At 39.2% G+C, this 22,543-nt stretch overlaps 1 protein-coding gene across 1 annotated transcript; it reads right to left on the bottom strand.

The window, feature by feature from the left end:
- Positions 1-436: 436 nt before the first annotated feature.
- Positions 437-21,841, bottom strand: stk11 (serine/threonine kinase 11). The gene is made up of 11 exons (XM_039661128.2): positions 21,676-21,841; positions 19,750-20,361; positions 10,926-11,009; positions 9,262-9,351; positions 7,564-7,696; positions 7,099-7,235; positions 6,253-6,380; positions 5,440-5,497; positions 3,707-3,897; positions 1,514-1,742; positions 437-929 (listed from the first exon to the last, which is right to left on the bottom strand). Exons 2-10 carry the CDS (start codon positions 20,034-20,036, stop codon positions 1,546-1,548), a joined length of 1,305 nt encoding a protein of 434 aa, XP_039517062.1. The 5' UTR covers positions 20,037-20,361; positions 21,676-21,841; the 3' UTR covers positions 437-929; positions 1,514-1,545.
- Between the last annotated feature and the right edge of the window lie 702 nt (positions 21,842-22,543).

Below are 22,543 nucleotides of genomic sequence, written 5' to 3'. Positions count from 1 at the left end.
TTTGTGTAATGAACATGTGCGACTTGAATTCATCCGGTCATGTTCGACAATCACTGTATTCACTCTTAATTTTATACTTTAGAAAACAGAATAGAGAAAATAGGGTGAAAACTAACAGTTTTCCATACTTTCCCAAATTAAATAATAGTTATTTTGATAATTGGGTGTTTTCGCGAAATTGTGCGTATTTTCAATTCTCAAATTCAATTTGCGCAATTTAAATGGTTATGGAAACGTGGTTTCTCTTGCATGTAGCGAATGCACGGGTCTAAAGCGTGCGTTTTCTTTCCGTTCAGGAAAATAAAGTCGACTCTTTATTTGGAATGAATTGTGAACGTCATCTGAAACGACATGATTAAACGAGTAAACGCTGACCACAGCCAATCCGCTTTCTCCAATCAAACACACAGGCAAATAAAGGACCATGAGCCTCAGCTTCAGTTGGGATGTGTTTTATATAAATAATACTTAAAAAATATTTATCGGGAAAAACAAACCAAATGGGGGGAAAATGAACCCAGACGTCCTGTGGCGATCAGCTCTCCGTCCAGACGCGTCCCAGCATGCACTTTATAGTTTATCATCGTATATTCATCATCATCATCCGCAGCGATTGCTCTCTACAATAACTGATGTCACCCTTTACATCAAACATCTGCATCTGAAGCAGCAGGAATAACGGCAAATTAAAAGACGGTCTAAAACTAAACGGAAGGTCTTCGGGTGCTGATCCGCCGAACGGATGACGCTCGGCGACAGAGGAGGATTGTGGGAAACATCTCCGCTCTCTAACAGCGTTCTCAAGTCAAGTCAGTCCAGACGAGAAGAACGAGTGTCCTGGCACCGTGTGTGTGTGTGTGTTCTTCATCATCATCATCATCATGGCAGAGGTGAGCGCTCAGTATCGACTGCTGGGAAACAACATAAACCTGCGGAGAGAGAGAGAGAGAGAAATATAAATATATATTTTGTAAATGTACTCCCGCAGCACGTTAGTATTTCTTCATTTAATAATAAAAGCTTGTGTCTGAGAAAATTAACACTGTAATATGATGAAAACGTTCAAATACAGAGAAAACAACGTTTCAGCACATTTTACTGCAAATACTTCGTATAGTCTAAAGATAGGCATTTTCTTCATATAAATGATCTCGACCGCCCGCATCAGTGTGATCTGCTGAGAGTCATTATGCAGCGTTCTCGTAACACATTGTGATTTGATGGCTTTGCATTTGCAATTTCCGTTTAATGCGAGAGGAAAGTGTAAACAGGTTTCCATCCGACGGAGCAGAGCTGAAGACGAGAGCGCTAAATATATATATATATAGAGAGAGAGAGAGGAGTCTGAGTCACCGACTCCGCCAGAGAGAGAGAGAGAGACTGAGTCATCGCATTCACTGCGGCATCTCATCAGCATTAGAGGAACCCCACCCTGAACACACACACACTCACTCACGTACAGAGGAGGCGCAGGTGTGTGTGATCAGCAGGTGTGTGTGGCGCAGTCTCTCACCTGTACAGAGTGTGCAGCAGGAGCGGAGCGGGTCATTGCTGTTTGCAGGTGGAGAGTTTGCGGATCTTGCTGGCGGCTGACATGCTCTTCCTGGAGGGATTGGAGGAGGAGCTGGAGCGCCGCTCAGGTTTGGGTTTCAGTGTCGCCGACTCCGTCCCGTTCACACACACCGGCTTGGCCACCGCACACACTCGCTCTTCCTCGTCCTCCTCATCCTCCAGAACCTGCCCTGTTTCACACAACACAACTGGCGGTTTAGTGACGAACACACACATTCACACTGACTCAGTCACTCACTGTCTCACTCACTGACTGACTCACTCACCCACTGACTCGCTAACTGACTGACTGACTCACTCACTCACTCACTGACTCACTCACTCACTGACTCACTCACTCACTGACTCACTCACTGACTCACTCACTCACTGTCTGACTCACTGTCTGACTCACTCACTCACTGACTCACTCACTCACTGTCTGACTCACTGACTCACTGACTCACTCACTCACTGTCTGACTCACTCACTGACTCACTCACTGACTCACTCACTCACTGTCTGACTCACTGTCTGACTCACTCACTGACTCACTCACTCACTGACTCACTCACTCACTGACTCACTCACTCACTCACTGTCTGACTCACTCACACAGTCACTCACTGACTCACTGTCTGACTCACTCACTGACTCACTGACTCACTCACTCACTCACTCACTGTCTGACTCACTCACTCACTGTCTGACTCACTCACTGACTCACTCACACACTGACTCACTCACTCACTCACTGACTCACTCGCTAACTCACTCACACACTCACTCACTCACTCACTGTCTGACTCACTCACTGACTCACTCACTGAGTTACTCACTGTCTGACTCACTGTCTGACTCACTCACTGACTCACTCACTCACTGACTCACTCACTGTCTGACTCACTCACTGACTCACTGACTCACTCACTCACTCACTCACTCACTGACTCACTGTCTGACTCACTCACTGACTCACTCACTCACTCACTGACTCACTCACTCACTCACTCACTGACTCACTCACTCACTGTCTGACTCACTGACTCACTCACTCACTGACTCACTCACTCACTGACTCACTCACTCACTGACTCACTCACTCACTCACTCACTGTCTGACTCACTCACTGACTCACTGTCTGACTCACTCACTCACTGTCTGACTCACTCACACAGTCACTCACTCACTCACTGTCTGACTCACTCACTCACTCACTCACTGTCTGACTCACTCACTCACTGTCTGACTCACTCACTGACTCACTCACACACTCACTCACTGACTGACTCACTCACTCACCCACTCACTCACTCACCCACACACACACACACTCACTCACTCACTCACTCACTGACTCACTCACTCACTGACTCACTCACTCACTGTCTGACTCACTCACTGACTCACTCACACACTGTCTGACTCACTCACTGACTCACTCACACACTGTCTGACTCACTCACTGACTCACTCACACACTCACTCACTCACACACTCACTCACTGACTGACTCACTCACTCACCCACTCACTCACTCACCCACACACACACACACTCACTCACTCACTCACTCACTGACTCACTCACTCACTGACTCACTCACTCACTGTCTGACTCACTCACTGACTCACTCACTCACTGTCTGACTCACTCACTGACTCACTCACACACTCACTCACTCACACACTCACTCACTGACTGACTCACTCACTCACTCACCCACTCACTCACTCACCCACACACACACTCACTCACTCACTCACTCACTGACTCACTCACTCACTGTCTGACTCACTCACTCACTGTCTGACTCACTCACACAGTCACTCACTCACTCACTGTCTGACTCACTCACTCACTCACTCACTCACTGTCTGACTCACTCACTCACTGTCTGACTCACTCACTGACTCACTCACACACTCACTCACTCACACACTCACTCACTGACTGACTCACTCACTCACCCACTCACTCACTCACTCACTCACTCACACACTCACTCACTGACTGACTCACTCACTCACCCACTCACTCACTCACTCACTCACTCACTCACCCACTCACTCACTCACACACTCACTCACTCACTCACTCACTCACTCACTCACTCACTGACACACTCACTCACTCACTCACTCACACACTCACCTGGTACAGTGAAGTCCTGAGTGTATATGATGTCATCCTCCCCGTCGAACAGCTCGTCCTCCTCGTCAGCGTAACCGTGGAGATCCTCGAGGTACGGCACCACCGTCATGCTGCGCCACGGGTCCCGGATCTCAGCGCTGGGCGGGATGGGCACCGGCGGCTCCGAGGGCGGGTGTTTCTTACGGACCCAGCTGACATGAAGAGGAAATTACATCATCATCACAGCAGTCGTCAGAGAGAATGTGTGTGAGAGAGTATGAGAGAGTGTGTGTGAGTGAGAGTTTCTGTGTATACGTGTGTGTGTGTGAGAGAGTTTCTGTCTGTGTGTGAGAGATCTGGAGTTCCTCAGGTGAGATCAATCATGATTACAGCACATCCTCAAGAGCTCTTCCGTATCCATGGAAACCGCATCTGTTTCCTCATCCTCGAATCCAGGCCATGTTTATTTCCAGCTCATCCTCTCTCCCACTCTCTCTATTCTCCTCTTCCTCCCACTCTCAGCTCTCTGGGCTTCACTTCATCTCAACAACATCCGACGGTTGTGCAAGACTGAGCTCACTGACGCACTACAGCTGCTTTACTGCCAACAGAGCTTCAGTAGCCACACCCCTTCTGTAGCCACAGCCCTCCTGTAACCACACCCCTTCTGTAGCCACACCCCTTCTGTAGCCACAACCCTTTAGTAGCCACAACCCTTCAGTAGCCCAGACCTTCTGTAGCCCAGACCTTCTGTAGCCACACCCCTTCTGTAGCCACACCCCTTCTGTAGCCACAACCCTTTAGTAGCCACAACCCTTCAGTAGCCCAGACCTTCTGTAGCCCAGACCTTCTGTAGCCACACCCCTTCTGTAGCCACACCCCTTCTGTAGCCACACCCCTACTGGGAAGAGAGGAGCCGCAACAATGGAGAATATGAGGAGAATAATCAACATTCAAGCAGGAAAACCTGTTCGAATCTTCATAGACGAATCATTTCCAGGGGGGCGTCACCAACGGACGAATCTCAAATGCCTTTGAATGACGTTCAAATGACGTTCATCTGTTATAGAACAACTTGAATAAACGAGCAGACACTGATTAGCTACTTCCTCTACGTTTATTTACAATTAACACTAAGACAACTAGAAGGGAATGTGCTTTCCATTAAATAAATCACACACAGTAAACAAAAACAACTTTTACAAAAGAAGCCGTTACACACAGCCAAGCGAAATAGGATTGGTCTCGCGCACCGAACGCGTAATTTTAGCCGCGCACTCCTTCGCGCTCGTGCGGACGCGTCGAGTATAAACAAGGCTTTACTCCGTGTCAGTGCGGAGTAAATAAAAATTGTGAAAAAATATTTTAATAACAAGGTTTTGGCGGTTCTAGAGTTCTAATGACGTGTTACGGCGGCATCCATCTTGGCAAATGTACAAAATCTGCTTCGCCGTCGTGGTGCTGTCATCGTGTAAAGCCCGCCCCGACGTTTCTGATTGGTGCCGCGATTACGAGGGATTAGAAGCGGGCTTGAATGAGCTCTTTGCCGGACTAACTCGCAGAGCAAATCTAAATTTGCCGGAACGGAAGTCGTCTGGGTGTTCTAGAAGAGCCTGAAGATACACCGAGAGCGGCGTGACAGATCAGGGGGAGCCAAAACTTCACCATTTCATATTCATCTCATCAGCAGAGGCTGTGAATGATGTTGTTGACGTGAGTGTGTGAGTGTGTGAGCATGAGGATGATGGACTCACTTGTGTTGTCTGATGCGCTGTATTGAAAACCTCTTTACAGGATCATATTCCAGCATTCCTGCAGATACAAACACCTCAGATGAAGAAACATCAGCAGAGATGCACACCACTATTCACTGCAGGTATGTGTGTGTGTGTGTGTGTTGACGTTTCATCAGCATTTGCTCAAACACAACATCAGTGCTGAACATTAGTGTCACAATATCGCCATCTAAAGGTCAAACCTATGAACTACATCTGTTGCCTAGATGTGTTTTTTTGACTCTTAAAGCCCCCCTGTGGTGTAAATCCAGCTGTTAATGTTGTTTAAGTGTGTATGTGGTGTGTTTAATACGCTTTAAAGTTGATAAGTCGACAGCATTGCTGAGTATTTCCTCCTTAAAACACGCTTTGAAATCGCTGGTGTTTCTGATGTCACAAACCACCTTGTAACCAATCAGATCAACGTGTGATCGACAACCAGTGGAGTGAGTGAGTGGAGGCGGGGCTCATTTGCATATTCATAGAACAGTGCATACTAAATGAGGACTCAACATCTTGGATTGGTAAATAAACAGGGTGAACTATTCCTTTAAATGTGGTTTTACAATCCCAATAATTGTTAAATAATGAAATCTCTTTGAAGACATTTATTGCATCAGGATTTCGAAGTTTAATTCGGTCTGAGAACTGTGAGTGATTGGCTGTATGATTTTCTTGGTGTCATGTTTTAATGTTATTTAATGTTTCTGTATTTTAGAGTTATGTGCCATTTATGGACGGCACTTTGGTCCATTCTGAAAGTCCTTTATAAACAAAAGTTTGACGTCTCACCTCTCAACAGGTCTGAGAGCAGCGGGCCACAGTCCTCAGGAATACTGTAGTCGCCCTTCCCGATGTTCTCAAATAGCTTATAGATGTTGTCCCCTTCGAACGGGTACAGGCTCGTCGTTAGGTTATATCTGCCAGCGGGAACAGAGAGGTCTAGTGGGTTACACGCTTTAATGACAGCAGATCACATTCAAACGCAGAAGAGAAGTTTGTTTTCCCAGCAGGAATTACAGCACTTCAGTCACACATGGATCCGCTTAAAGCAATAATAAACAATGCACTCAAGGGAAAATGATATACGATATATACTTATAAAGTAGCCCTACAGTGAGGTTAATTGTTCATCGGTGGAATGTGCTTTTGCTGAAACCATGCGTTAACATTATTTCAATAATTATATTTAACTGACTTTTTGGTGGAAAAACTACATTACCCATAATGCCACACAGAACATTCCACCAATCAGTGTCGTGGCGAGGAAAGTGCTCAAGAGCTCTTTAGCTCCGCCCACTTTTTTCGCATCTTCTAATAGTTGTTCTCATGCAAGAATGTGTGTGACAAAAAACGTGTGGTCTGAAACTAGACCCCTTTAATTTTAAATTTGTCGATTGCCAATTTTTACATTCACAAGTGCAAATTTTCAAAAACTCCTTTTTTTAAATTTAAGAAAGCTTTCGATATGCATCTAAATTCTTTGAAGAACTCTAAACTAGTTTAACTGACCGTCACCGTTTTAATGTAGCTCTTTATATTGTGTATTGTTTATTATTGTTCTAATTTGCTTTTGTTATTACTGCATAATAACGATAAAGCAATAAATAATAATATTTGTGTGTGTGATGAACTCACAGTGTGACCCCGGCAGACCAGATGTCCACCTTAAACCCTGAAAACGTGTCCAGGCCGTTGGCGATCTCTGGCGGCTGAAAGGCTGGCGACCCCTGACTCGTGCGGCACGTGTCGTCCTCCGCGAACGGGTGCAGCGCCTGGAGGTCAGAGGTCAACAGGAGACACTTTACTCAGACTTCCGCCCCACGTGACTAAGGCCACGTTCACACGGTCATTTACGCATCTCAAGCTACACATTTACATTCCTATCCGTTCTTGCTTTCCCTGGGAATCGAACCCATGACCATGCCGTTGCGAGCGCTACAGTGTCCGAGCTCCAGGAAAGCTCAGTCCAAATCTGATTGTGTGTATCCGATTGGAATCTGATGTATAATGATGGCGACTTGTGTTCAGATGTGATGTGTGTGATTTTACTAGTTCACATCCACAGACTGTGATGGTGTTTGTGTGTGTGTCCGGGCTCACCTCCGCCACCCCCAGGTCGGAGATCTTCAGCGCCCCGTCTGTAGTGAGCAGCAGATTCCCTGGTTTAATGTCTTTGTGTACGATTCCCTGGCTGTGCAAGTACTCGAGGCCGTCCAGCAGCTGGCAGAAGTACCTGAAGGAGACATCATTCATTAGCGCATTTACAATCTACAGCTTTACCCGTCAAACGCAACGTTAAAGTCCCGCTGTGGTGAATATCAGGGTTTTAAAGGTGCAGTGTGTAGATTTTAGCGACATCTAGTGGTTTGGTTGCGAGTTGCACTAAGAGCTCGGCCCACTGCTTTGAATAAATGTGTGTTCTCAGAGGAGAGTGTGTGTGTGTTCTACAGGTTTTTGGCATTTTTTAACATAATCGGCATCAGCCAATATCCAAGTATATCAAGCCGATTATTAGGCGGGCGCATCTGTGGGCAACCTAGTGTTGTCGTGGAACACGTGTTTGACGCGAGCTGCCGCTAGAGTCATTTTCCAGCCGAGTGAGCAGCAGAAATACGTTATTGTTAGAAGTTAAATTAAATTAAATATAACAAATCTTATATATAAAAAAAATAACATTTAACCCTTGTGCTGCATTAGATTTTTAACACCGTTGAGTGCATTAAGGACCAAAAATGGCCACATATTAAACATTGCCTAAAATATTATATATTATTATTATTTTCCACTTTTACCAAGTTAAATCTTTTAACCAGCATCAGTCCTCATCATAACTACTAAAAATGTATTCAATTTCAGGATTTTAACCCTTTAATTACCAGTTTTGTTTGCGAAACCATCGATTTGTATAAGAGGAAAAAACACAAAAATTCAATTATTTTCAATAAACTAAATGCAAAGAGAAAACTTTAGATTTGGATTATCACAGTCCCACTTTGCAAAAAATCCCACTTAGCGCGTTAGAGACCAAAAATGGCCACCTATTAAACATTGCCTATTGCCTAAAATAAGGTGCATTTCCACCCATAGGGAATAAATATGTAGTGACGTCATCTGGTGGAATACACTATATAATGCAAATATAATGCTTTTGCTTCAAAATGAAAGGATGTTTGTGCAAAAATCATGTTTCATGTATTACTGACACGTTTTAATGGGTTTCAATGGGCCATTTTTGGTCTTTATGGTGCTGAGTGTTACTATTTGATCTACACAGTGTGTGTTATACATATTTTGCAAAATGGGATCACATTTTTTACATGTATCCAAAAAGTCACAATTTTGCCAAATTTCATACCATTTGCATTAAAACAGCCAAAATGGTCAAAGAAATTAAACTGCAAAAGACCAAAAATGTCCCTAATGCAGCATAAGGGTTAAAGTCCATCACTTTTTTGTGATAATTAGGTTATGTCCATTTGTCTTTGTCCGTCAACAAACAAAACAAACCAAAAATACATGTTTCAGGACATTTTTTGAGAGGATAAAATGTTTTTGTTGAGAAAGTTTGTCTATGTTAAGTAATTATCATTTCTTTGACATTTTATCTTTCAAATAGAGGTTAAAAAACCAAGCAAATATCGGCCAAAATAAATCGGTAGCATTAATCGGCCGACACGGATTTCAAAAGATCGGTATTGGCATCGGCGTAAAAAAACCATATCGGTCGACGACTAGTGTGTTCTCAGAGGAGTGTGTGTGTGTGTGTGTGTTCTCAGAGGAGTGTGTGTATCGTCTCACCCGTGAGCTTGAAACACTGGAAATCTTTTCTCTGGAACGCTATCCAGCATCTCCTGCATCCCACACACACAATACTCCATCACCATATACGTGAGGCGAACACGTCAAGGAACAAACAACCAAAACCACACAACGACTCAATTCACATTTAGTTCTACAGAACAGCGTCGGACTCGGAGAAAACACTAATCGCAGTCGCAGCGTTCGTACAGCACTACTTTTTCAATTAGAGAATCACACTTATCAAACAACAACTTCAGGATTTTTTTTATCTCAAAATACAAATATACGATATCATAAATAGGGTTGGGTATCGATAATCGAGTATCGATTGGAACCGAGACTAACTTTTCGTTTTTCCCGGAATCGTTCAAAAGTTAAAATTTCGATTCCTAGTTTCGATATTCACAGTCCGCCGAGCGGAAGAAGAAACCGCTGAACAACACCAACGAAGAAGCGTCTACTGGAAGTGTTGGCATAACCGCGCGAGTCGAACATGAGTAGCTTACGTCGGCGGTCCAAAGTGTGGCTTCACTTTTCAAAAAATTTACGAAATCTCGGCAAAATGCAAAATTTGTGACAAGTATTTGTGACAGAAGGAGTATTTCCTTCAGAAAGGCCGTTGGTTAGCAAGGTTAGCTAAACTTTTTTGACCCTGCCTCTTAAAAGAATCGAAATCGAGAATCGTTAGGAACCGGAATCGAAACAAGGAATCGGAATCAGAATCGTTCAAATTCAAACGATACCCAACCCTAATCATAAATACAACTAATTTAATAATATATATTAAATACAAAGTTATGGATATTACTGTTCAATAAATAATATTTTATATAATAATGTTGGCTTGGTATTGAGGAAGTGTCTGATGGGGGATTATCACACGGATTAATACTCACACTTTATCTTCTATTCTATATCTTTTTTATTTATTTATTTTTTCTATTCTATATCTTACGAAAGCCCTGAAACGCAATACAATAATAAAAAAGATTAAAGTCAGAATTACAAGAAGGATTGTGTGTAAATGCGTGTTCGACTTTATTCTCAAAATGCTAGGTTTTGTTTTTTTACGTCGCGGTTCAAGGCTTCCGTAATATCTATAATCTTAAAAAAATAAATTAAATACACGTACGATTAATAACACTTAAGCACATTGTTGTCCTATTGTTAGTAGGTCGCTTTGGATAAAAGTGTCTGCTGAATGAATAATATAAAAACATATTGTAGTTAAATAACTCAAGCACTTTTCCAAGTACATTTTCGAGAATATGAATATTTTCAAGGGTTTTCCAGGCAAATTCGAGTACTCTAAGCAGCTTGTAGGAACCCTGCCTGAATGCAACACGCTTTACTTTACTTTTCATTACATTTCCATTCTTAGATGCCCTGATATAAACATTTTGGCTGAAACTCTTTATGTGTGATGGCCGATAAACCTAAATCCAAATTTTAATATAGTTTTTAAAAGCCTGATTACAAAACAAAAGTCTCACCCAAACACACAATTATAATGATGTTCTCAGTCTAATTTTATGCATGACAGATATCAGCCGATATGACAGAGTTGCACTTTCATGAGCAAGAAAAATACACACTGGAATTGAAAGCACAGCATTGTGGGTTATAGCATCTCACACACACACACTCGGTGTAAAGGATATATTTTCTGCTTCTCCTCGTTGTACAGCACGTCCACCAGCTGGATGACGTTCTTGTGTTGTAGTCGTCGCAGAAGCTGAATCTCCCTGCAGGACAACAACACACATTATTCAATACATCATAAAAACTCAGATTATATTACAGACCTAAACACATTTATGACATATGAGGCCATCCTTAAAAATATTTTGGTTTGCAGTAACAGCAATTTTTTTTAAAAAAAGGGTCGGTAGGTAGGTCTATATTTTTTTTTCCAAGATTCAGTGTAAAAAAAAAAGGTACAATTTTGGAGATGGTGATCGTGAATTTAAAAAAAAAAAAAGCATATTGTGACGTCACTGACTGGGTCTTCAAACTGTGCATCCACCGCTAGGTGTTAATGCAAAATACGACCAGTTACATTTTAGGCTAGTCACAAAATGTATAAAATATCTATTTGTTATGCATATATACATGGGATAAGCAAAAACAAGTACAAACACATGGTCAAACAAAGAATACAATTAAACAAAGATATAAATTAGCCTATATACACAGTGCTTTAATTTCAGGAAGGTCTAAAATTAGCTACTTTTCAGTTAAGTCTGTCGCTCTCTCTGAAAAGACATTTAATTTAGCTAGTAATCAAATGTAAAATTACACTGCATGGTTTATCATAGTTAGATTAATGCTTATTAAAGTTTAAGTTATTCATTCAAGAGCTGTGAGTGATTTTTATCTGCCTTTTGTTGTTTGATTCGCATTGGCTCAATCGTCACGTTTATTAGACTACTGCCCCTTTAAGACCGAATGCAGAACTCTACTGTAATAGATGACTGATGCACCATCATTTTCTCCCAACTATTTACATCCAATTAAGACATAAACTGTGTTTAAATGAATCTCAGAGCAGGTCATTTTATATTTTATGTATATTTGATGGTTTAGATGCGCACATGAAGCCCAAAATGAGGCGATAGCCTACTTTTCTTGTCTCATTTTAGTGCATTTCGGAGCGCGCGTCGGGCGTCGTGAACAACGTCTCTTGCGCAGACTTTTGTGCTTTTAATAGCTCTTTTAATGATTGAACGCGTCCGCAGTTTAGCAACAGTACAGACTGCATTTTACAACAATCACCGATCGTGCTGATTCTGACGGTACGTTTGGGGTTTAGGAAGAAATGACAGCGCAACGCTGTGAAGGGAAGGAAGTTGCGCTAGACAGAATGCGTCTGACTGTAATGGTTTCATCTCAAATATCTTCTTTTTATAATCTTTGAAAGCGTAAATCTAAAATACAATTAGAATAATATCCCAGATCTAAAGTGTAACCACGTTCTGTCCTCATTGTCACTCATTAAGCAGGGCTGTCGTGCTGTGCGCGCTGTGGCTCCGGGTGAGAGATCGCTCTCTCTTCTGGACTGCGAATAGCAAAATTGCATCACAGACAAATTGTTTAATATTTTTATTATATATAGAAATGGTTGATATTCAGCCCCGTTGCCCTTTTAATACCGGGTACCAAGCGGGAACACTGAAACGAGCGAACGTACAAGCCATATAGTGACACGCTTAACGTTAAACCAATGGTGTAAACATAATCTGATGACTATGACGCCAAGGGTTTTTATTTAAGAAAGAACGTAGCCTACGTTTGTAGGCTATGTAGACACAAGCAACTTTCAAAATACTAACTAAAATATAATTAATATTATTTTATCGAATTTGAATTAGTCGTTTGAAGAGTAAAAAAAAAAATCGGTCGGTCTAAACGCAAGTTACAACCGGCAAGTCGGTCGGACTAAAAGGAAAAAAAAAAAAAAATTGGGTCGGCCCTAAATTGACAGGGTCGGTCGGGTTACGGCAAACAAGAATATTTTTAAGGGTGGCCTGAAAACGCTAAAGGCCTAAATGATCACAGATCAGCTTGGTAACACACCGAACGAGTTCATTACACACGGATGAAGCCGTTTTTGGAGGATGTTCCACAATAATATATAATAGTAATAATGAATATTAATGATAATAGACACCCCAGAGTAAAAATATTGATGATTCTGAAGCTGAAAATAGAGAATTATTTCAGACGAATGCTTGCAACTAGACATGGTTAAAATAATGTAGGCCACTATTATCACAATAACCCACTATTGAACTATTACACGTTATATTGAGCATTATACAGTCGTTTAATGTAGTACTGACAACTTGCATTTATACTGACAGTATTTTTCTTTTGTGTGAACTACCCATGATACAGATTGTTGCATTCTGTGATATTATTACAGCCATATTCTTCAAGATTAATACTGGAAATACTGGTGTGTTCAGGCCGGGGGAACTGGGAACCGGTTTAGATATTGGACCGTCTTTAAGTCAGAGTCTACACCCACACAACAGGAACTGCAAAAACTGACATCTAAGAAAATAAAATAAAATACACAATCGTCTATAAAAAGGAAAATATATCTAGTTTTTTGGTATGAAAGATTCATTTTTTTTTTTTAATTATAAAACACATTACAAACTAGAATATAAATCTTAATTTAACAATATTGGTGTTTTATTTCAGCTCATTTTGTTTGTATGTTTGATTAGATTATGCTAATTTTAATAATAACACCACCTCTAAAATTTCAAGAATCTTAATTAAGAAAAGTTCAAATATGATTCATTTTTTGTTACACTGCAAAAAATTCCCTTCTTAAAACAAGTAGGATACACTTAAATCGAAGTACTAAAGTTATTAATTTATTGGGTTGTTAAGAATGTATCTATTTTCAGGTTATTGTCCATCTTTAGATTTAAATAAGCTGAATTTAAGGTTAAATATTCCAGTTTTAAATGCAATCTTCACTAAATGTTTGGTCTAGTTTTAAGCATTTATTACTATTACTAAGATATTTATGCTATTTTCAGTTGTTTTTGCTTGGTTTTCGTGAACTTTACCTAGATTTAAGTGCATCATACTAGGGCTGGGCGATATGGCCAAAAAATCATATCTCGATATTTTTTGGTCAAATGGCGATATACGATATACATCTCGGTACTTTCTACGTTTTCTATTTAGATAAAGAAATTCTTTATATTAAAAAAAATATATATATATATATATATATATATATATATATTCACATTCGGCCCAATGATATACAAACAATGTTGATATTGAAGGATATGGAAACAAATATAATATAGGCTATGCAATATATTATGTGCAAAAAGCTTTTGTTTTTATATTGACTAAAAGCTAAACTAAAAACGAAAATAAAAACAAAAACAAAAGCACAAACTAATTATATTAGCCTGCATTTGATTACCCCATTATAATCACTTTCACTTTCATTAAAAATATATACTTGTAGGTTTAAAATTCCACATATGGCACATTTATTTTCTCCAACAACAAATATTTTAGCAATATGTTTATTTTAGTCAGAATTATTGCGTACTACGTAGTACTATTCACGCGCATGCGCGCGCCGGCGCTCGTTCAAGGAAGCATGAATTTTAGCGGAGATTCACTTGCAGAAGCTCGTCCTCTTCTGACATGGACATATTTGTTGTGAAATGGACATATTTGCTTTACTTTCTAACATTTACAGATGGAGAATATAACTGTGAAATGTAAGTTGAGCACTGAGGAAAGCACATCTCAAACGCATTAAACAGCGCAAGTATCTGTCAGTCAGCAACAGTGTCTGTCAGAGCACTTGACCGGGCGGCAAGCTGCCTTAAACTTGTTAACTATATCAAAGTGATTTTGACGCAATTAAAGCTTGTGTCATGTTTAGGACAAATTGTACTACGTAGCCTAGCTACTTTCACTGCAGCAGCTCACACTGCAACCTCCGCTATTTTTCAGATGTGCTCATATCAAACTACTGTATCGATATAAACGGTATTGCCTCATTCCATATCGTTTCAAAAAATATAACGATACATCGTACATACTCGATATATCGCCCAGCCCTACATCATACTTGTTTAAACAAGGCCATGTAAGTGTACGCTGAATGCACTTTACGCTGCACTTTAAAAAGAAACTTGTTTCTTTTATTGTCACAACAGAACAGAGGAACATGAAAATATATTAAAGTTCTGATAAATAAAATAATAATTAGTCCCTACATTACTGGATCAGCAGGTTGCAGGATGTGTGGCGCGTTATACACGAGTGTTGCCAACAGGGACGGTGTAGAGTGCCCTCTGGTGGACAAACTACACAACTCCAACACTCATGACATGGTTTAAGAGTGTTTCGTCCGTTTTTATTTTATTTTTGAAATATTAATTTATCGGCCATTATAACTGCCGATACCGATAGTTTGGAAAATGCCTAATATCGGCAGAAATTATCGGCCTGCCGATAAATCGGTCTGGCTCTATTTTTTCACGTAGAAAATGCAAGAAAATGTGTCTGATATAATAAAACCGATAAATAATGTATTATTTCCTTCAGCTGCACACTGTTCAATATGATGATTATGAATCGCTTGAAATATGATTGAAATATTTCAAAAAAGGAAAATACAGTAAATTGCAGTGCAAGTCTATCATATCAGCTACATAAAATTATAATCGTGTGTTTGGGTCGTGGATTTTCATGCTGAGACTTTTGTTTCGAAATGAGGCTCTAAAAAAATATACACAAACTTGGATTTAAGTTTATCGGCCGATATATCGGTTATCGGCTTTTAAATATTAAGAATTATCGGTATCGGCCAAAACGTTTATATTTCAGTGCATCCCTACTAAATCTTATGAAAATTACATTTGACAGGAGGACTAAGACTAAAAATAATTGCTGATGAAATGAACCTTTATTTTTAAGAGTGCAAGTGAACATTCACTGAAGTTTGGATCAGGACACACTGTGACGAAGTATGAGGAAAGAGCGAGCGAGATATTATTATTATTATAAAGTGACGAGATCAGCAGAGAGACAGACCGTGTTTCCACTCGACTGAAATAGCCTTGAGCTGATGCAAACACACACACACACACACACACACTAGTGCATGTGTTTATCAGCCATCTGACCCACTTGGACAACAACCAACCACAATGAGAAAACATGCAGAAGCTTTCACATTTCCTGACTGGAACGATCTTCTTTAGCCAGAAATGGCTAGTGATAGCAAGACACAGGTGAACACGGTCAACACATTTACTAATAGATATAGCCATAGTTATCCAGTTGATAGATTACATTATCAATTGAAGAATTCAGATGCAAAAGCCTCTAAATGCCATTTGAAATTTTCTTCTGAAATGACCATTTTTATCAAGCTTGTATATTTAAGTTCAGTAATTTCACTTAAATGGCAATGAAGATTACCTATTATTTGTCATTTAAGTAAAATTACTGAACTTAAATATACAAGCTTGATAAAAAATGGTCATTTCAGAAGAAAATTTCAAATGGCATTTAGAGGCTTTTGCATCTGAACTCTTCAATTGCACTTTTTTGTATTACTAGACTTCTGAAGAGATTTGTTTTGCATTATTTAATTAAATATGCGTGCACTAATTTGCATACATTTCCAGAACAGGAATCTGAACACTGGATGAAATGTTCAAAACTCTCATTTGTTTTTTGTTGACATATTAAAGGGGATTTGGGACAGAAATAATTGTTATTATAGGAAAAGTTACCCTCACACACACACTTTCTGTCTAGCATGAAACTGCATGTATTAGAATTCATTAAAATGTCTTAAATAAATGTCCAGTCCAAATATCAAACATTTCTTAATCCAAGACGTATTTAGTGAAGCAGAAAAATGACATAAGATTAAGTCTTGTTCTCTGGGGAAATTACGTGAGTTTTGGCTGAATGATCTGCCAATGGGGTCAGAGAAATAATCTTGTTCCTGTTTGAGTAAACATTTTTCTGACCCCGTTGGCAGATAATTTTGCTTTTTTTAAGCATCAACAACTCACTTAATTTTAATGAATTCCCCCAGAAAACAGGACATAATATCTTAAGGCATTCACTCATCTAGTAAATGCATCTTGATTAAAGAATTTTTTGATATAACAAGACTAAAATAACAGACCTTCCTCATCCTCATCCTCTAAAGGTTGAATAGATGCAAATACTTCAATATAAATTTGTTGTTAATGAGTTGCTAGCGGAAGTCCAGCTAAACAATAGATAAACACACAATAAACACAAACATTTGAAGACTCAGGACTGATGTTTGCCATCATAGTTTGGCCAGATCCATTTCATCAGTGCATCTTAGATGTTATATTCTTCTGGGTGCACAAACCGCAGATCATGCGAAAATTATAATAAATTTCTAAACTGATTGGGTGTCGTTCACGAGACTTCATTATCAGTTATCGGCTAAACTTACGCATGCTATTATTATCTAATTGTTTAGATGAATTTAGATATTCAACATAATTCATGTGTGAGACGGTCAGAAGGACGGACAAAACCAGTAAAATATCATTTAATAACGGAGTTCTCGTCATATTTTAATACCATTTCCTAAAGTTTAGTGTTTGAAGGAGTCTGAATAAATGTTGGTTTGACTGTGTATTCTGAAGGTTTTCCTGTGCGGCGACGTGCGAGTTGCGTAGCGAGTTTTAAATAAATAATGAATGAGTTTTTCCAGGTAGGACGCCGCCTTATAACAGCGAACACACGTGGACTAATCGCACAACACTTCCTTCCAAGATCCAAGACAACTAAAGCCCAAACACACGTGTGCTGGCATGCGAGGGTTTGACGCCGGTCCAAAAGCTCTGGTCTATTTAAAGCAGAAGCCCAAGGCTTCACTGCACATCATTTTAATTAATTTAACTGCTCTGTGTGATTAAACTGCAGGAAGATGATATTGCAGAGCACAGAGGAACAGAGCGAACACCGCCTAAAGATGAGGCATTTCTAAAGTTTAAAGTCAACATAACAACCCACGAGGCATTCCTCTTCGGTCATGTGACGCAATACGAACGAACGCTCAAACGGGAAGAAAAAAACAATTGTAGATTTTCTCACGGTTTTCCAACTGTTGTCTACGAACCATTAGGGCTGGGTATTGACACAAATTTCACAATTCGATTCGATTTCAATTCACAAGCTTGCAATTCGATTCGATTTAGATTCAATATCGATTATTTTGGATATCAGTTACAATAAATGGCAAATTTTCTCAAGGAAATCAAATCTCTAACTAATGCTGTAAACTATGGGAGTCTAGTTGTAGCCTATAGACTTCATTAGTCTAATATGAAGGTAATAATCAACTGTTTTGTAGCTATACAAACACTTAAATTACACTTTTATTTATTTTTATAATAAGAAGATTATATGAAATATAAACATTTAAATGGTGACTGTCATAAAAACTTGCCAGATTTATTCAAATTTGCATTAAATATTAAAGAACATTAAGATTATAATGCATATGTAATATGGTGTATATATTTAGCAAAATGCTCCTCTCTAGAGTTATTTTTTCTAGCTGACTAACGAGTTGATGTGGGTTTTCTGAGGTAAATATGACGATACATTGATTATAAGCTGTTTAACTGACGTCTTTCCACGGTTGAAACGCTGATTGAGCGAATCAATGTGACGTGATCCGGCTTTCGATAAGTTGTACTCTATCTTTAACACACTTTCAGATGCTCATTCATGTTTATTTGGCGCTGTAACTGGTATTATTAAGCCGGAAGAGAGATCAGCGCTGCTGCTTCTCCAGAGCGATCTCACGCCACAGCGACAAAACGCTATTTATGTTTTTGAATTTCTAAAGAAAATGGACGTAATTTGAAATTTGAGACTTTGTTTCATATCAATAGTAACAAAGGACAAAGATTATTGCGATTTTTTTTGGATGCGCGCAGCCGCGATACAACGTCCCATTCATTCAAATGAAACAGGATGACTAATCGATTCTTGAGATTTAAGAATCGATATCGGTTCGTAAAAATGAGAATCGATTAATACCGAGAAATCCAGCCCTACTAACCATTAAAATGACTAAAAGCTGCTTGACGTTAACGAAATATGACTAAAGGCTGTCGTCTTGTGCCAAATATGTAGGAAAACATCAACACCCATCATCATGAAACCGCACATACTAAATGAGGTGAGGGCGTCGAGTTACATTCAAGAACATACATTTTTTACTTTAATAACCCTCTGTCGATCTGACAGGAATACACAAATGTATAGGCCAAAATATTCATATCAGTGCATCTCTGAAATGTTTTAGTGGCTCTTTAATGCGCCTTAGTTCGTTGCAGAACCGATCATCTCTTCTAGATACAGCAGCAAATACACACGAATGAACATCAGAAGGTATGTTGAAAGTTACACAACAACTTCCTAAAATCGATCAAGTATCAAAGTGATTCGAGATCAGAACTGGAGCAAACTTGGTGTGAACGGGCCTTTAATTTTAAACCTACAAGTAGGCTATATTTTTGGGGCTAATACAATTAGTTTGTGCTTTTAGTTTAACCTTTAGTCAATTTAAAAAACAAAAGCATTATTTTTTGTTTTTAGATTGTAATGTTACAACGTAATGTAATTTTAACCACATTTTAGCACATAATATATTGCAGAGCCTACATTACATTCACTATATTTGTATATATCAATATAAACATTGCTTATATATAATAAAAACAGATTTTCTTTATCCAAATAGAAATAAATGTACAAATTGCCGATATTTCCATTTAACCAAAAAATACAGAGATATGACATTTTGGCCATATCGCCCAGCCCTAGTCTCATGTAATCCATATTGAATCTGGATCAAACTAGGTGTGAACGGGCCTTTGATTCAGACAACTTCAAGATAAAGCAAGGAAGCGCTCTTACTTCTTCACATTGGCCTCTCCGTTGGGAATCCTCCGGAGTTTCTTCTTCTTCAGGATCTTAACGGCTCTGCGACACAGAGTCTCGGAGTCCAGCATCTCCTTCACCTTCCCGTACGACCCCTCGCCGAGCAGATCTCCCATCAGGTACTTCCCGATCAGCTTAGCGCGCTTGCGCCGCGGCTGGTAGATGACGTCGGTGGAGTCGATGCGGTGGATGAAGGTGTCCATCCCCATGAGCTCGTTCTCCGTCAGGTAGTCCAGATGCTGGAGCTCTCCGCCCATGCTCATCTTCTCGCTTTCCCAATCGCCCGTCGTCGGGAATGTGTGTATTCCGGCGCAACGGAGCAGCAGTTCTGATTGGGGAAGAGCGGTCAGTAGAACATCATCACGAGCGATAAACGCCTGTTAAACCGCAGCATCGCGTCTCGAAAGCTCTGGAACGGATGGTCACGAGGTCCGATTATCCGACGTCTGGATCTATGGACATCTCCGCGTGAACATGACGAATCGAATCAGGCCGATGGGAAACACGGCTCCGGAAGCGCGCGAACCAGGATTGGGGATTTCACTTCAGCATGACGGGAAATCCGAGCTCAAGATCCTAAATAAACACCTAGAAGAAAGAGAAATAAGACGCAAGATTAATCAAAGGCCCTCATGATGTCATCACAATCTGCTTATGATGAAACACGCCTCAATGTTTCACACACGCGTGTCAAAAATATAGATATCAAGATTCATTCGTTAAGAAGAGCCACGGATATTGTTTAATATAAGTATGAGTGTGTTTGAGGGCTTAACCATCTTATATTGTGAAACACAAGCACACTTTCTGACACGTATATTAATTATATTCCAAACTGGGGTTCGCATAGGAGTGAAAAAACACAGTACAAATACATAAATAATGAAGAAAACATTAAATAACTAGCCTCAATTTGATTACAATACATACATTATGATTTAAATAATAATTAAATAAATAAATGCATAACCCTTGATTGAAATAATGAACATATTAGAATAAAATAACGGATTTAATTTAATAAAATTTGATTAAAATAATACCTCAAACATAATAGTGTGTAAAAAAGTAATATAATGTAAAAGAAACTAAATATTCATATTTAATCCTTATTTACATTATGAATTACTTTGAATTTTAGGGGTTTTGGGGCTCCGTGGCATTTACACGATTGAAAATCCCTTAATTATATTATGTTATATTTGACTGACAACTGGATATGCTACTATAGTAATTCAATCGCATTCATTGGAGTATCATGTGATCATCAGTAATAATAAAAAAAAAGATAAATAAACACACAATCCAGAAATAACATCCATCTGCCACATAAAAGAAACAAATGTGCTTCGGAAATTCGGAATATCATAATTATAAGATAAAAGTCATGTTGTTTCATAAAAAGTTGAAAATTGTGACATACTAACTCGAAATTAATACAGATTAATGCTTAATTATAGATTACTAAGTCATAATTCTGATTGTTGGGTCATATCTATGACATAAAAACGTCGACATTTATGACACTAAATCATCGGTATGACATGTTAAAAGTCAAAATTATGATTATAATGATGATTTAAAGCAAGTTCTTCCAGTTATGTTGCGGAAATGGTCTGTCATTCTGACACGATATGAAGAGAATGAAACATCAGATGTTTGATTGATCGATCATCTGATCGTGTAATGCGGATAATCGATCACAGCACGCAGCTTCGCGCACACACACTCAGATTTGCGTGTCGTGCTGAGTTAATGCGAGTTATCCGACGTGTAAAGTTAGGGATTTGAGTGACAAACGCGATGTTTGTGTCGATGCAAACGAGTGTTTTATCAATAGCGGTTAGCGGTTGCGGCTAACACACACCCCTGACAGAGAACAAGCTCATCAAACACACTGACCTGAAGCTGCTCTCATCAACACAGCTCGACGACGGACTGGAACTCAAGCTTATATTCCTGTTCTGCTCTTTATTCGAGTATTTTCTCGCGTCTGTTCTTCACCGCTGCTGCTGCTTCAAGGCTGCCGCCATCTTGTTTACCTCCCTCCCCTCGTTGAAAAGCGCATGCGCAGAACCGTGAACGCGCTCGCCGGCCTCCAGCAACCTGCAACACACTCCCCTCGGACCGAGCGCGCGCAGTTTTTACTTTTTGTTCAATAAATATTAATAATAATGTTACAGTTAGTTATCAATTAATATTATTATAAAAAAAAAATAAAGGAATAAAATCAAAATATATTTATATATTTTGATTTTATTCCTTTATTTTTTTTATAATAATGTAATAATGTAACATTATTATTATTATTATTATTGGTTAAATTTAGTATGTAAATAATATGTAAACATCGTGATGTTATAATTAAGTTTATTTGTAAATAAACTTAATTATAACATCACGATGTTTACATATTATTTACATACTAAATTTAACCAATAATAATAATAATAATGTTACAAATTAACATTTATATAAAAAAGGAATAAAAACAAAAGATAGCTTAAAAGTTGAATATAACTGTTGTTTTCAAATAGCACAGCCTTCTCATTTGTCAAACATGGGCTTACCCTCCCTATAATTAGCCTACTAAATTTAACTAGCCTATAGTATAATGACGCAATATTCCTTATGATAAGACAGATAGGGGATTAATATTTTTAAACAGTTGAAAGCCAGAGTAAAATACGAACTACTTCCGGTTCCCATGAATAACATTTTGATATAGCCTAAGTATGCTTGAGATAAAATGTTCTCTTTTTCTGAAAAC

Source organism: Pimephales promelas, chromosome 5, assembly GCF_988280905.1.
Source record: "Pimephales promelas chromosome 5, fPimPro1.hap1.1, whole genome shotgun sequence".
In the NCBI taxonomy this organism is placed as follows: Eukaryota; Metazoa; Chordata; class Actinopteri; order Cypriniformes; family Leuciscidae; genus Pimephales; species Pimephales promelas.
Note: the sequence above shows the minus strand (reverse complement) of the source record. Positions and strands in the feature narration are given on the sequence as shown.